Source organism: Sminthopsis crassicaudata, chromosome 4, assembly GCF_048593235.1.
Source record: "Sminthopsis crassicaudata isolate SCR6 chromosome 4, ASM4859323v1, whole genome shotgun sequence".
NCBI classification, from domain to species: domain Eukaryota; kingdom Metazoa; phylum Chordata; class Mammalia; order Dasyuromorphia; family Dasyuridae; genus Sminthopsis; species Sminthopsis crassicaudata.
Genome location: NC_133620.1, coordinates 7983646 through 8000162, shown reverse-complemented (window position 1 = coordinate 8000162; position 16517 = coordinate 7983646). Strand labels below are relative to the sequence as shown.

The 16517-nt window shown below is 39.4% G+C and overlaps 1 protein-coding gene across 3 annotated transcripts; it reads right to left on the bottom strand.

Moving 5' to 3' along the window:
• Positions 1-362: 362 nt before the first annotated feature.
• DEPDC1 (DEP domain containing 1) lies at positions 363-16293 on the bottom strand. 3 transcript variants are annotated; one of them, XM_074265668.1, is made up of 12 exons: positions 16128-16291; positions 15159-15424; positions 12805-12952; positions 11498-11616; positions 10846-10976; positions 9200-9247; positions 7078-7218; positions 5784-6650; positions 4886-5058; positions 3261-3437; positions 2611-2796; positions 363-1684 (listed from the first exon to the last, which is right to left on the bottom strand). In XM_074265668.1, the coding sequence occupies exons 1-12, from the start codon at positions 16173-16175 to the stop codon at positions 1544-1546; spliced, it is 2445 nt and encodes an 814-aa protein (XP_074121769.1). In that variant the 5' UTR covers positions 16176-16291; the 3' UTR covers positions 363-1543. The 3 variants fall into 3 exon arrangements, with proteins under 3 accessions (XP_074121769.1, XP_074121771.1, XP_074121770.1); XM_074265670.1 differs by lacking the exon at positions 5784-6650 and having other exon boundaries at positions 16128-16289; XM_074265669.1 differs by lacking the exons at positions 363-1684; positions 2611-2796; positions 3261-3437 and adding an exon at positions 3447-3578 and having other exon boundaries at positions 16128-16293.
• Positions 16294-16517: the final 224 nt, after the last annotated feature.

Genomic DNA, 16517 nt, shown 5'->3' with positions numbered 1-16517 from the left:
CTCCAAGAGCTCCAGGGTTCTGCTAATGTGACATTTTCTTTAGAAGCAATGAAGATACAATATAGCTTTCTAACCTTTTCATCTACCTCACCCCTTAATACAATGAGGGGCTTATCCAGACAACATTTTTAAAGTGACAAAAACTACTAGGGAAAGAATTGTAAACAATGTTATCTTGCAACAGCTCTGCAAAGAGTGGTTTAAAGTTTCATTTTACCAGGCATTTGATACTTTTAATTTTGTGATTACAATTTATTTTTTATCAAATATAGAAATATACAAAATTAAACCATTACAAAAAAACCCATATAATGATTTTCACCTCAATTTCCAATACAATCACGTTATCACGTATTTTCAAACAGAGTATCTGGACATACTTAAAATGGAATCGGGGTCAGTAGGTTCAACTATTTTAGAGACAAGATATCTGGATGAATGATCCAAACTTAATAAAAAGTAGGAAGATGCAGAATGCTATCATTTAATAATTAAGGCATCATGAAATTCCACTGAGAAGCTGTATGTATCATATTTCTCAATTCAGTCACTTTTTTGAGTTACAGAAGCAAATTATCAGGACGGAGCACACATCAGTCAATGAGGAGGAAAATATTCCATGCACTTATGGAAGGCCATAGCATGAGGATCCTCAGTATAAGCAGCTCCCCAACCTCATGTTAATATTATTCGTGTTGTCCTCCTTGGTGGACAATGCATCATCCTTCTTGAGCAGTTATATTATTATTTTTTTTTTTCAATAAGGGAGGTAGGGCAAAATACTATTGAGATTTTGCAACGAAATCTTGTGCCTATGAAAGATGCTCCCCTTAAACCTGGCTCAAAATGGGTCCAAGTGGAGAAAGAAGACTAGGTGAAATCAGAGCCGTGGTCTCTTAGGTTGGGAGGTCCAGACCAAAGCTTACCATTTCTTCTGTACCCTTAAGATACAGTAATGCTTCTCAACTGGTTGAATAACCAGATGGAAATAAGGTAAAGTGAGTGAAATGTTATAATGTATTTTTAGCTTTTAAACAAATACACACACACACACATATATACAAACATAGAAAAACATATATAGGAGTGCAAAATGTAGCAGAACATATAAGTTACTGAGGTTATAAAAATTCCTCCCCAAGCGAGGCTTGGACTAAATAGCTACCTAGCAACTCTAATCACCTAGAATTTCATCTCACAACATGGCTACCCAGCACCCTGGGGTCTGAGTTAGTCTTGCTGCTCAAGCACCCTTTGGCCAGAGTCAAATACGTCAACTTCTGGCACACATCGTCATGGTTTTTCTACTCGTTTGCAGTGAGATGCTCAGAATACTTTTGGTTACTAATCATGCTTTCATTCTTCATTTTTTGTCCATTGGGTCCACCGTAATCCTCCAGAGCAAACACAGAGGACTTGTCTCACTATTTTGGCACCCTTCTATATCTGTAGCACATTAATTTTGGGAAAGGATGGGAAAAACAGACTGCCTAACGTTATATCCTTCAGTATATGGCTTCATTTAATATAATTTGATAGTCAGTTAGTACCTAAGACTAAGGAGCTTTGGCTTTCTTAAAATCAGCATCGGTTGCTTGATTGTCGGCTTGTCACCAAACAGGGCGGCTTCACTTTCCGTAGTTGGAAATCTTGTCTGGTAGATGGCAGGATATTCCTTCTGAAACTTAAAAATATTTGGAAGGATAATTAAGACTTGGAGTGGCCACCTAACATAAGGGTGAGAGCACTGAAGTCACAGATCTGGGACCCTGGCTCAGCATGAGCAAGGCTCTATGCTACATGCCATTTAAACTCAACAAAATGAGATTGAACTAGATGATCTCTAACTAACTGTAACTAAATATGAAAATATTATGTTTCAAAATATTGCAAGTTACCATGCGCTCTTTATGCTCTCCTTCTGCCTCAGCATTTCCACCAAGCAATGCACATGTTCTACATGGTACCACCAAGTGAGGTACATTGGGAGGGATTTTGTCAAGTGTTTATTGTAACATCTGGATTTCAACCTAGCAAGCTCAGTTTACGATCAGACACCAAATTGAATCACTTGACACATTTGTGCAGCCGCAGCTTAAGGAACCGCAAGATTATCATGCGGATCTGTATAGTTTGTTAATAAAATTTCAAAAAACCAGAATTGGAATCTTAATCGCTTAAAGACAAAAGAGAAACACACTTTGATATCAGGAGCTTATTTTTAATAAGTTTCCAGGGAGTCACAATACATTCTCCTTAATTTCCATTCCCTTCTATGTCTACAGTATAGTGTAATGATACCTAATGTTACAAAAACCCTGAAAGGTATTAAATCAAATGGAGATTTATTTATTTCATTATACAAAAACAGGAAAATAAACTTCTGCTTTTTAGAGATAGGTTCAAGAGCAAAGGCTTAAACAAAAGAGATTTCTGATAGATTCCACCTACTTGGGGCTGTTTAAAAGGCGCTCTTATAGTTGGCTTTGTTGAGCTAAAAATCACCATGTCTGTCAATCCACTTTCATTACAGGTGGTCTCGAAGTAAGCTGTGACTCTCTAATGACACATGCACCTTGGAAAGTGGTTATGTAACTATTTTTTTCTTACCTGCTTTAATTTTTTCTTTTTTTCTTTTAGAGATAAGTTTTTATCTTTGATGATGTTCTCTAAAAGTTCGGCAATTGCAGCCTGAGAGGTAGAAACTTTCTGTTCATCAAATTCCTGGGTGCTGATCTGCTTACAATAGGAGTAAGTAGGCAAAGCTGCAATCAGTTCATCCCCAGGATATGTAATCTGAGAAGAATAAAGTGATAAAGCACCATGCCATTATTTCTGTTCTTATGTGAAAAAGTATCATTTTAATGAAATTTGGTAACTACTACTTTGCAGGTGAGTCACATAGAATTCTTTTGAAAGCTTCATTTAGACAGTGAAAAGAGCTTTGTAGCTTCAAGTTTTTATTTCACTTGAAGATCGAACTACCAATATTATAATATATTATATGTAATATATTAATATTATGTAATAATATAATATATTAAGGGTTCTCAAATTACAGTCTGCGGGCCAGATGTGGCCACTGAGGACGTTTATGCAGCCCACTGGGTTATGGCAAATGGGCTGAGGGGCGGAGATAGAGTATGAGCTTTTGTTTTTACTATAGTCTGGCCCTCCCACAGTCTGAGGGACAGTGAACTAGCCCCATTTAAAGTTTGAGGACCACTGGTCTATATCATTAAGATTTTCCCAGCACCTACATGGCCCTTCCGCAGGTAGTCCAGATGCTTCTCCACAGCAGCCTGTAAGTGAGACGGCACTTGAAGAATTTCTTGATGATGATCCATCAGAAAAGAAACTAATCGTGTAGCAAGCAGTTCGTCGAGATCAACTTCCTCGGCACAGCACAGCACACATCGGGAAAACGTCTGTATCATCTGGAAGCATTTCAGAAATTGGAAGTAAAAACCAAACTTTCACAGGAATCAGAAGATCAGTCATTTCCTGGCAGTACCATGCTGAAGCATTCAGATGAAACCATAAGCTGATTTCAATGTTCAAATGAAGACAATTTACTCCTGTTAGAAAGATTAAGAAGGCTGGCTTTGCTTAATTCCCTACTAATGATTTTGCATTAGCTGAGCAGTTTTTTTCAACCAAACAATTCCTCAGGATTAAACAGGTTTAGGATTTTCTTTTAATAAATGTTCCCTATTTCATCAGGAAACTGGACAGAATTTATGAATAACAGATTGATATAAGCTGCTTAAGTTTAAAACTGGTTAAAAAACAATGACTCCTTATATAAAATCAATCCAATAAAAATATAAATTAGGAGAATGTGTAACATACTGAAAACCAGTATTCAGCAGGAGTTGCAAGAATGGAAATGGTTTATATTTTAAAATTTTTGGGAAAAAAGTTTTCATATCTCAGTTTAATTCAATTGAGATTTATTAAGTTTCTAATATACAACAATAACTGTTCTAGGCTCAGGAAGTTACAGTTCACTTGTGATTCAAATATTTATGCATGGAAAGGTAAACTTAGAAGGAATAAATGCACAGGAGAAGGCAGAGACAATCACAAGCAATCGGATAGGGGAGGGAATGGGAATCACTTATCTCTGGGAGGACCAGAAAGCCTCCATGGAAGAAAAGATGCCTTTCGATCTAGCGGTCATGGGCTCTGAAGGTTTTGAGGACAGGACAGACATGAGTAACCTCTTTTATCAGTAACATTCATTAGCAGTGTTTGGCACATAGTAAGTGCTTAATAAGTGCTTATTAATTATCTACCACTGACATGCTGAATTTATGATGTCCACTAGATATCCAGTGTGAGATATCTGAAAGGTACTTGATGTCTAGAAGTCAGCAGAAAGGTTAAGCTTGGATACACACAGATGGATCCAGGGGAGCAGAGGAGCTCACCAAGTAAAGTACAGAAGGAGAAGGGAAGCAGGCCCAGGATGGGACCCTAGGGACACCTACAGTCAGAGGGCAAGATCTGGACAAGGATGCATCAAAGAAAATGGGTGGGAGTGGGAGGGGCCCAAGAGAGTTTCATGCTCCTCAAACTAGAAAGATGAGAGTATTAATAGTGTCCAAGACTACAGAGGTCAGAAAGAATGAGGAGAAAAGGTTGCTGGGTTTGGAGCTAGGGTTCCTGGGTAACTTTGGAGAGAGCGGTTTTAGTGGAATGATGGGTCTGCAGCCAAGAAGAGAGAAAGGAAAGAAAGTCAAGACATCTCGTCGGCAGCAGGGAAGGAGCCAGAGGACAATCTGCTGATACTTTCTCTTAGGATAGCCTACAGGTGTGACACACTTATGGTTCGGTATCTCCTTCCCACCAGAACCTACCAATCCTTAAAGAGTCAACTTACCAGTGATCTTGTTCCCATCGCATCGTGAAGTTTTGGCATATCAACATTCTGACTCATCCGGCTAATCATTCTCATTAGAAGCTGGAGTTTTCTCCGGTTTGGCGGAGGAAGCAACAAGCAGCATATCTGTAGGGCATCAATGGCAACCCTCTCTAAATGAGGCTGCAGTAAACCTATAGGGAACAATTATTACCGTAAGAAAAAAAGTCGGGGATGTCACGAATTGCTGTCATTAGCATTAGCAGTAAAACCCAGTGGACTGGCTTATTTCATTTACTCCTTAATATTACTACAATCTTGTCATCAATGTTCAAATAAAATAGACTCTTCTTTATCCCACATAGAAACAATGTAATGAAACAGATCAAAGACGAGACACAGAGTTGGGAGACTAGTATTTATATCAGACAAATTCCAAGTGTGTGACCATGGGCAAGTCAATAACCCTCTCAGGGCCTGAACTTCCTCATCTGTGAAATGGAGATAAGAATGTTTATACTAATACCTATCTTACTGGGTTATGAAGTAATTTATAAACCATAAAGCTCTATATAAATGGCTGTCATTATTCTATGTCTATTTGAATCATTCACCTGAACAAGGGCAAAAACGATTATGTATAACCAAAATCAATTGGGGAACAAGAATGCTCAGAAGAGAAATAATGCCACTGCTTAAAATACACTAAGGATCAAAAAGTTAAATAATTCAAAAGCCCCATAAAATGACAAAATGCCTATAAAAGAATGGCCAATAAGAAGTTAGTTTTGCAAAAATTAAAGCAAATTCTAAGGTACAACAGGAAAGCAAAAAAACAAACAAACACAAAAACCAAAACCCATAGAGTTAGTCAACACTGAAAGTTAATATTTCATGCATTGTGAAGCATCAACCTTACTCTGTGTGCCAGTCAGCATAGAAGAAACTGGAGGAAAAGACCTTCCTGAAAGCTCTAAGGTACTCTGGGAGAGCCATTTTCTGACTGTGGTCCTGGAAGCCCAAGGCTCACTTTCCATGGCTACAGACACATCTGTGGTGCTGTGTCCAAGGTGACCCCCACTACTTGGCTTCATGGTAATTTCAGCAACAGGCATATTGATCCGGCTACTTCTTCTTTTAGAATTATTGAAAAGCAAACTCTGAGACCTACAAAGCTGCTTTGATTTGAGTTTCCCATGGCATGATTCCTCCTGAGCTTGAACAGTTACTGTGGACGTTCTTTTAAAACCAACACACGGTGACTTTTGATTCTCTCCATCTGAACAAATGTCCATTTTAAAGTTCTCTTCGGTTTCAGAATCCAAGAATTGTTTTTCTTTATTTTGTCCTGTTACATTAAGATCAGACTGATTGAAGCTTGAGCCTTCTGCACTACCAAACCCTGAAGTATCTACAATTCCTTCCATAGAATAGCACCTTGGTTTAAGCTGAGATAAAGGCAAAACAGGTTCATTTTTCAAACCTGTTAATTTCTGACAACTCCCTCCAATTAAGAGATTAGTGCTGGATCTTCTGTTACTTGGACCACAAAGTGGCAGCTTCTTAGTGCATTGTTTTTTAAAACTTTGCTCATTTGTGTCAAGAGTCTTAGGGGTTCCCGATTCTTCTTTCTGTTTCTCTTTACGAAGTAGACTAAGAAGAAGACATTCAGTAGATTTGAAAGAGTTCATCCTGTTTACATGGAGGGCTTTTGAAGATTGTGAATCATCTTGGATTTTATGCTTTCCACTGGTTCTACTGGGAACCGTGATGTAGCCACAGACAACTAACAGAAAATGAAACAAAAATTAAGATGCAACTGGTTTGGTAGTAGACAAAAACATAAAAAAAATGTTAAGAAAAAAAGGCATCATACATTGTTAGTAATATACAAAAAAAGCAGATATTTAATTCAGAGGCCACTTTAGAAAAGAAACATGCGACATTAAAATACAAACATGCAAGAAAGAGGTTTTCCCCTCAAACACGTCCATTTTGCTTCAAAATAATATTGTACAACTGATTAAGATTTCTACTTCAAATATTTCTAATCAGAAAACAATTAGGATTTATACTATCTATATTCAGGTATCAATTACTTTAAGAACTCAATCATCTGAATAATGAAATTAAAAGTAAATGTTTGCTTTGTATTTTTTATATGAGAAGCCCAACAATTAAAATCCATAGGAAGCAAAAGATCACATACATACCCAATATATTAACAAATAACTCATAATATTCAAAAGTAAGTAGCGGTTCTGGGAGATCTAGAAAATAGTTGGCAATGGTTCGGAATACATCTCGTTCAAATCCAGCATAAGTTGGTTGACTTAGGTCGTTATTTCTTGGCCCTAAAAGATTCAATGAGAAAAGGGTATATATAGATGCTCCACATACATTCTTTTTATAGTTTCTTTTTAAGGGCTATAAATCTTAACAATTACACCTTTTCATAACTGATCCTTAAAGTCTTAGGTACATCTCTACCTTTGTAGTAGGAAAAAGACTAGAATGAAGCACAGAGTAATGGCACCTCAATGAGGTGCTTGGGTGCTGGCCAGCACTGCAAGGACAGGCAGCCGTCCAAGGCTGGATAAGGGATGTGCTCGGGTAGGAAATGCATCATGGGGATTAGCTGACATTAGCAAAAAGAAGCTGGACAGAGAGGTTGGTATAAAGTGCAAAGCAAGGGCAAGTGAAAGGGATGACTCTAAAGGGGGCACAAAACTGTCAGAAAAGAACTGGGTATGAGCTGACACCCATCAATGATAACAAGAGGGAAAGATTCAAAAAAGACAAGGACTGATCTTTTAGGCAAAAGATGGCCCAGAAAAATGCTCGACTTATCTTGACTTTTTTCTGCCAGAAAAACAATTTGGGGACTGGCAAAGTTGGAATAAAAATGATTAATGGTGTTTCCTATTCTTCATCTCTCTCCATTCTCCAAGTCAAGACTGTGCCAGGCAGCTGCCGAAGTGATTTTCCTAAATTTCAAGTCTTACAGGGTCTCTCCTGTTCTCCATACACACGAGGAAACTTTAAGCTAAAAAAAAACAAACTGCTTGGACTTCACAATTCTTCACCATGTGGCTGGGAGGCAGTCATTACCCCCCATCTCCCCTTAACTCTAAATCTCCAGTAAATCTGACTTTGTCTCTTACTTTTTCTCACATATCTCCAGCCTCTTCCCACACCTCAGTTCTGGCCCTTTCATCTCCTCCTGTGAGAGCCCTTATTTCTGTTAAGGCAGTCAAACACTATGTTCTGTATGAAATTTTTCCTGATCTCCTACGTGTTAGTGTGGTTCCTCCAAAGTATCTGGTATTGTTTTGCATATACTTCCATATACACCTATTGTTTTCTTGGATAGAATAAAAGCAATTTGAAAGCAACTATGGCTTCATTTATTTGCATGGCTCTAGCCCATAAGACTTGGCACAGAGCAGCTAATAAATGCTTATTAATTGATCTTTGAAAAATCAGGGAGAATGAGGATTACAACATAGGATTAAGACATGGCAATTACTATTCCAATCCCCCCCCCCAAAAAAAAAAAAAAAAGGAAAGAGAAGAGTCTACAAAATATAGGGCAGAAACTTTGACTTTAATTTTTGACAAAATAATAAAAATCTCATTAAGAAAAGGCACCAATATGGCTTTATCAAGCCATTTATTACTTTGTGCACATTGTTATTGAACCTATAGATCAGGCAAATGATGTAGCAATCATTTGGATTTCACTTTATTAACTTTAAAAGTTTTTTTAAATGATCTTCATTCCCAAAACGCCTCCAACTGGACCATCTCATGTAATCCAAATAAGCAGACCTAATCCTTTTGCTGACCGTCATCCCCCTTCCCTCTGCTTGGGTTCTATTTCATCCTCTCTTCTTCCTGACCAAGGCTGCTCACCACAATTCATCTGAGTATAGTTCATCATTTTGCCTGGTTAAAAAAAAAATTACCTAATTCTATCAGAGGACAATAAGCCAGTCACCAAAAAATACCACGAAGTGCCCAAATTATAAAGATACTTAAGTAATTTTGGGCAAATCATCTAAATTCTCTGGGTCTTGTTTTTTAATCAATAAAAATATTCCAAGACTAAATGATTTTTAAGGTTTCTTTTAGTTCTAAACATCTAGGATCCAAATAAAGTGATTCAGAAATAGTGAGATAAAGATAAGCAGGTCAAATCACATAGTAATAGGATAAAAAAGAAAGTCCAACTTTGCTTTCTTTAACTTACTTAAGCCTTTTTTAAATACAAATTTAAACATTTCATCTTTTCCATTAAAGTAATAAAAGATAACAGATTTTGGTGTAACTTACAATTTGCTAGACATTTCATAGCAGATAAAACCCAGTGAGGAAGGTCATCTACAAAGCAAAACAAAGCAGTTAATAATTCTCCCACGTAGAATGGTAATAAAAGCGATGCCATAAAAAACTCTATTATTTGAAATTCATAATTTTAAAAGCTCATGGTGTATCAATTTTCTAATTGTTTAAAGTAGCAAGCAGGTAAACTTGGTATTAACTACAGCAATCCCAGTTGTGAGCTGAGTTGTTCTAGTCATGAGAGTGTCAATCTCCTCCCACCCACAAAAACCCCAAGGAGATAACTGAACCATGAGTTCCTGGAAGTTAGCTTTCCTCTACAATGATGGGAGAATCACAAGGAATAATCTTTTATGGATTGTGTTTAGGTACATCTCTCCATTTAGGAATGTGAATTCTTTGAGAGCTATGTTTGGTTTAATGAATTCATTCATTCATTCATTCAAGAATCAATTGCCTATTAGTGCCGTTTTATCTGTACCTAAGTAGACTTATTAAGCATATATTTCACCAATCTGTGATCACCTGGATATTAGACCATGGTCCTTCTAGGACACTGAGCAGTAATCACAAGCTACTGTGGCCATTTTGAGCTCCCTGGCAGCTCCTCATACATAGAGCAGTTCATCCTATAGTCCTTTTTGTTTGGTCGGTCCTGCCAGACTGTGTTCTAAGGAAATAGCTTTAGCTAACTTAAGCCTACCTTCATATCACCCACATTAAGGCTTTGATAAAAATTACCCCAAATTACCACATGTAGTTCTGATTTGAGCATATGATGGTCTTCAAATGGGCAATCCTTAATGGGTTATGCTACATATTAACATGGTCATAATAATAAAATAGCTATTTAACAGAATATTTCACATTATTTTAGCTGAAAAGACAAGAACATTCAATTCTGAGATTATCATTTATTAGAAGAGCAAGTACATTTTACATGGGATAAAGAGGATCCTCCTTTCTTTAGTATCTCTAAGCATTACTCCCTTTATTTCCTAAGTAATATAAATCTACTACTATTTTTTGGGAATTGGGGCATTAAATTTATTCAGTTTAAATAAAATTATTCATACAAAAGCTGTTTATATTTCTATTATTAAATCTATATGACGAACAAAAGAAAAGCCATATCTAGTAGAAAAAGTGCTTATAAAAAAAAAAAAAAGATATGACTACAAAAAATAGCAAAACTAGAAAAAAACTTTAAAAAATACAGCCAAATAAATAGTTATACAAATGTAGTCAGGGAGCAACACTGGCCCTAAGAAGCCAGGACTAACATTTATAAACAGACTATTCTGTTGTATTGATTTATTTAGAGTCTGTTCCCTGCATTGCCAACCTCATCCTAATGAGGGCCTTCTGGTCACCTGCCTGCATGTCTTCATCTCTAAATTCTGGCAGCAGGGGAAGTTTCCCCAGATACAGCAGGACAGAGGATAAGCACAAAAATCACCACGATAGAATAAGGATGGCCCCCTCTAATGACATCAGTAGCATCACTTAGAACCATTGGTACCACTCAGGCATATAGTTCTGTCCTTATACAGCCCGAAGAAACAAGCTTTGAAGAATTAAAAGCAAAACAAAACAAAACATTTTCTCTAAATATTAAATACACTTTGAAAACTGACCTTCTTTGTTTTGTAATACAACCACTCCATGTTTACTTGTGTTGGTCATGTTATAGATTATGTACTGAGGTATTACTTGTGCTGGATCCAAGATTTCTTCTAAAGATGGCATACCTAAAATGGTTTGTAAGCTGAATGGAAACAATAATGCAAAGAATTTCATTTAGGAGAACAAGAAAAATAAAGTTAAAATAAACTATATTCAAATTCTTTCAAAGATCAAATCTGACTGGCAAAGAGGTTAATTTAAAAAGAAAATACATAAAAATAAAATCCCATTTTTCTCTCAACAGAATTTCACATGTGTTATGTTTGTGGGGAGAGAGAGAGAGAAAGAGAGAGAGAGAGAGAGAGAGAGAGAGAGAGAGAGAGAGAGAGAGAGAGAGAGAGAGAGAGAGAGAGAGAGAGAGAGGAGATATGAATTACTCTTTTTTCTCCTCAACTTTGTAGGATTCCATAGTAGTTATTTCAGGAATTTATATAAAACTTGGGTTTTAAAGAGAAACCAAAGAATCTAACTTTAAATTCATTGAGATTATACATTATACTTGTATATTTGAATGAAATATATATGAATATGAAATATAAATGAATGAACAAAGATCAAATTTGAATAACTCAAGAACTTGGTCATAATTAAGTACAGACTTACTGCATCAAAATGATATGTCTCCAAATTTCTTCAATATCTTCTTGCCTTACTTCCCTTTCCTCTACTGGGTTTTCTTTATTTTCATCTCTAACTTCACTCCTAATATTTTCTGTATTTTCCTAAAAAATGAATACCGTAAGTTTAGCTTTGTAAAATTTATTATGCTAATTTACCAAATAGGAAATAACTATTAAAATATTTCAAATCTGGTAAAATATTAAACCACAGTAATGCTTTCCTTATAATGTTTAGTAATTTATACATTTCTTTAAAGTGATGCTACAGATGAGGATTGCCTGCTTCAGTTATGAAAAAGTTAAAATCAAATTCCCTATTAAAATTAAAAAATTAAAAATTTTTGTTTGTTTTATTTTTTTAACCTAATATGATGGAAGCCAGACAAGGAGGACTTCCCTAAGCCCTCAAAACATTCTTTGGTTAAAGTGGAACCCACTTAAGGACATCCCTGACTTTGGGTCAATAAACCAAAATTCCTTACATATCAACAAGCAAATGAATCCAAGCTCCTGCTTTCCTAACTTTAAAAAGAATTACATTTTGTTAAATTATAAAACCTTTAATATAATTAAAAAACAAACAAACCCCAGAAGGCAATTTCTTACAGACATGAGAGAAGTTACTTCTGACGATTTGGGTAAACTACACCTTCCCACCATTACCTGGGGATCAAGATGTATTTCTGGCATTTCAAGCTGGAATTCAGCATGCACTTTCCATAAAAAACGATTTCATAAATTGATTAGACAGTTGGAAACCATATAGCAACACGTTTTAAAACATTTTCTAAGAGAAAATGGATGATTACACTCCATCTGGCTTCCTGGACGGCCTACAGGAAGCAGAGGTGGAACTCTGTCCTCCATTCTGTTCCGTTCTTTTTTTCAGGTATGCAGGATCCATATCATATTAACATTTGTTTGCACTTAAACACCATGTCTGCTCTGCTTCTTATTTGACTCCAGAAACCTGCCAGTTCCTAACTTCCCTTGGGCTTTAAAAGATTTCCCCTATTCTGGGGACTTCTGCTCTCTCAGCAGTCAGGAAACATATTGTTTAGCTGCTCCACATCTGTCTCAGGGCCCTCCTCTGGTTTCAAGTGATTCCCTAGAGTCGTGTCACTCACGCATACAAGAGGATGCTCTGATTTCCGAAAAACTGTCTTAAAATGAACTTTGGAATCCCAATACTTTTAAGTTGGGATTTAGCTGAATGAGCTTTAGGTGTGGGATGGTCACTTCACTTTTTAATGATTACTGTACACCATATCAATTAGAAACATGCATTACCTGAAAAACATGCTTTTTTGGAGTTCTGCGAGATAAGTGTCGCAACTTAAAAATACTTTCTTTCTCTTTAGAAACATTCTCTAAGTTGCTTTTTTTCAATTCTGGATGATGGCGCGGTACAGTTTTAAGTGGAGAAGTTGTAGGAAATCTGTTTCAGAAATAGATTTGAATTGATATAAATTACAGATGGGGATATTATTCCATCACCTTTATGTATGATAATCATGCTATGATTAATAAGATACAGTGATACCAAATTTATGTGGCCCTACTAGGAATTGAATTGTTTTACTTAAGAGACTTCCATAGATAAATCATTCTAATCATACTTACCTGTCTCTTTAAATAAAATATTACCCAAAGTACTAGAGCCTAGAATGTTGGAGGGGCTGTGGGAAGATAGGCACAGGAATGTTCTATTTTTGGAGAATAGTTATAAAGGGCTGAAACTATGAATAGGTGCACTGGAAACAGAACACTTAAGACTAAACATATTGGACAATACTCTATTAGCATATGCTTGGAAAATGGCCCTTCTCAGTATTCTGGCTGGTGTATACAGATAATTGTAGGTGGGATTAGGGGGTGGAGTAAGACAAGCCAGAGTCACTTTGGAGGAGAAAGAGGAGAAGGGAGGTCCATAGATGGAGAGCTTGTGGCGGTTTCGTCCATCTCCTTTGCCTCTCCCCCTAAAGACCGAGGACTTTTGCTGATCCTGACTCTGGCTGATCTTGGGATCAACAGGGAGCTAACTCAGTCTTCACAAATAGTCTAATCCTTCTGAAAAGGAAGTTGGAGTTATGCTCTCAAATACTAAAATATGAACATAATAATATGACTAGGTGTCTACCTTAAAGAGAACAAGAAGAAAAAAACTTAAAGGCTTAAAATACTTATGATAGTTCTTTCTATAGTGGTAAAGAATTGGAAACTAAGGGGGTTCTGATCAGTTGAGGAATGTCCGAAGAAATTATGTCCTGAAAACTCAGTGGAATATTATTATGCTGTAAAAAACCAAGGGATGGATACAGAGTGAACTGAACATAGCTAAAACAATTTATGCTGAAACCATTACGTGGTAAAGACAAACAAGACTTAAGAACTCTAATCAACATAGCGACAGACACCTCTCCAGAAGGCTGAGGCGGTACCTCCCTACAGAAAAGGGCGTGGACTCAAACTTAGAACAAAACCTGCATTGTTCGCAGTGGCCAGGGAGAAAATCTGTTTTTCTTGGCTCGGAGTCATATAACTAGCAAGGGTACAAAACAGCTTTCAATATGTGGTTTTCTATGTCTTATTTGGGGCAGCTAGGTGGCTCAGTGAACAGAGTATTGGGCTAGGAAGAAGGAGGACCCGAGTTCAAATCCAGCTTCAGCAAATCTGAACAAGTCACTTAATTCTGCTTGTCTTGGTTTCTTCATCCATAAAATGGGCTGGAGATGGAAATGGCCAACCACTGCAGTACCTTTGTAGAGAAAACCCCAAATAGGGTCACACAAAGTGTCAGATAAGACTGAAAAACATTACCCTGTAAATATGCATTATGACACAAGATAATTTGAAATGTATATTTAATTGTTTTTACATCACTAGAGCTGATGTTAAAATGACTCAAAAATTTCAGAAACATTCACTCTCAATTTGTTTTCAGTGATATCCGGAGTCTTTTAAGTTTCACATAAGAAGTTGGAAGGATCGTCAGAAGCCATCTTTGCATGTTACACAACCAGAGTCCCTCCTATAATATTCCTGACAAACATCCATGCAGCCTCTGCTTAAAGCCCTCCAAGGAAAGGGCCTCCATTTCACCTAAGGCCATTTCTCCAGGACAAAGTCTGTCTGGATAGCAAGCAGAAATCCACTTTCTGCTCCTATTCCCGTGTCCTCAAGCTTTTTAAAGAGGGGCCAGTTCACTGTCCCTCAGTTCGGAGGGCCGGACTATAGTAAAAACAAAATCTCCGTCCCTCAGCCCGTTTGCCATAACCCGGCGGGCCACATAAGGGGCCGTAGTTTGAGAACTCCTGTCCTATTCTGACCTCTGGGACCAAACACTAAGTCTATCTCTCCCACTCCTCAAGAAAATCCTTCCACCAAGTAAAAGCAACGACCCTCCCAGGCTCCCCTGCTCCGATTCCTTTAATAAAATGTGCATTTCAAAATGACTGATTTGGGGGCAATTCGTGCAGAAAGTTCTGATAAAATAGAGACAAATTGAAAGAGAATGGGAGGGAGGGAAGGAAGCTTTGTATTCCCTAATGAAAATCTTTATTCGGACAAAATAACGGAGTCAATCATTCATCAGCAAGCCCGATTGCGGGTGTGATTGCACAGCTAACCCATCTGCACAGTACCTGAACAGCTGGTTGTTGTCCTCGAGATTTTCCGAGCCCCATCTTCCTTTAATATCTTCAATGACATGATTTTTGAGGAACTTTCTTAGCAACTGGACAGTCTGCTGTCTGGTCACTTCGGGACCGAAATTGCTGTTACTTCTCAGTAGCTCACAGAGCCAATCGGCCGCCTCGCAGGCGGTGAAGCAGTTGCCGTGCTTCTTAAAGTGCAGCCGGTGTTTCCTCAGAGGCATGCCGGCCAGGAAGCAGGTGGTCACTTCGTTCCACTGCGGGGGAAATAGGGAAAGCGTTTCCTGTTTAATGTAGAGAAGGGATCCATACCCTCAGCATCCCGGAAGGAAAAGTCCCTCTATCTGACGGCACAGAGTGCCCGGGTCCTAAAGAACGTTCGGCTCCCGGAGCACCGGGCGCAGCAGTTTTCCAGGGAGTCCGCGGGGCTGCTTTGTGGCCCTGCCCTGAGAAGGGGGTTCCGGTCAAAGCCTGACACATTGGGAGTTTTAGAATCACTTACCACCTCTCCTTTGGTACATTTTACAGCCAGGGCGGGAGGGGAGGGGGTGGGGGCGAGGACACATCCCTTCTCACCCTCCCTTAGTGCAGGGAAACGAGGGGGGCTCCCTGTTGGAAGGATGGCTCGCCCCCGGGACAGAGCGGGTTTGGCCGCCGCCTATGACATTGACATCCGGGGGGGCTCCCCGACTCCGGGCCCGGTCGCTGACCCCCCCCCCCTCCCCAGAACCCTCCCGGGAGTTTCTGCTCTCCACCCCCACCCCCAACCTGTCACTCCTTGGGTCCCAAAGGGGGCGCCCCAAGGTCCGGCCTCGGGGCGGACCGAGCTCGAGCCCCGGTCCCGGTCCCGGCCCCTCTCCGGGCCGGGTCTGGCTTGAGGAGGGGGCGCCCGGAGCGCCTCCTCGGGCCCTTCCTCCTCTACCGTCGGGGAAACGGCCCCGTGGCGCCCGGCCCCCTTACCAGCTTGGTGGCCCGGTAGGGCCCCGGCGTCACCCCCCGGCTCTCCATGCTCCCCGCCGGGCCCCGCTAGCGCCGCGGGCTCCCCGCCCCGGCGGCGCCCGGAGCCCGAGCACAGAAGCCCCTCAGCCCGCACCGCCTCCGCTCCGGCAACCGTTCTCCAGGCGTGGCGAGAGAGTTTGAATGGCCCGGGCGGTGGCGCGGATTGGCTGGAGGTGGAATCACGTGACATCCCGGGAGAGCGGGGCTGGACCCAGGGACGGAGGGGCGGGGCCTGTGGGACGGGGGCGGGGTTTCCGTGAAGGTCTCGCTGTCACGTCCCTCCTTCAGGGATGCAGACTGTCCCCGGGCTGCACAAGCTTGGGCAACCTCGGCGAGGTGGGGCCCGAGCCC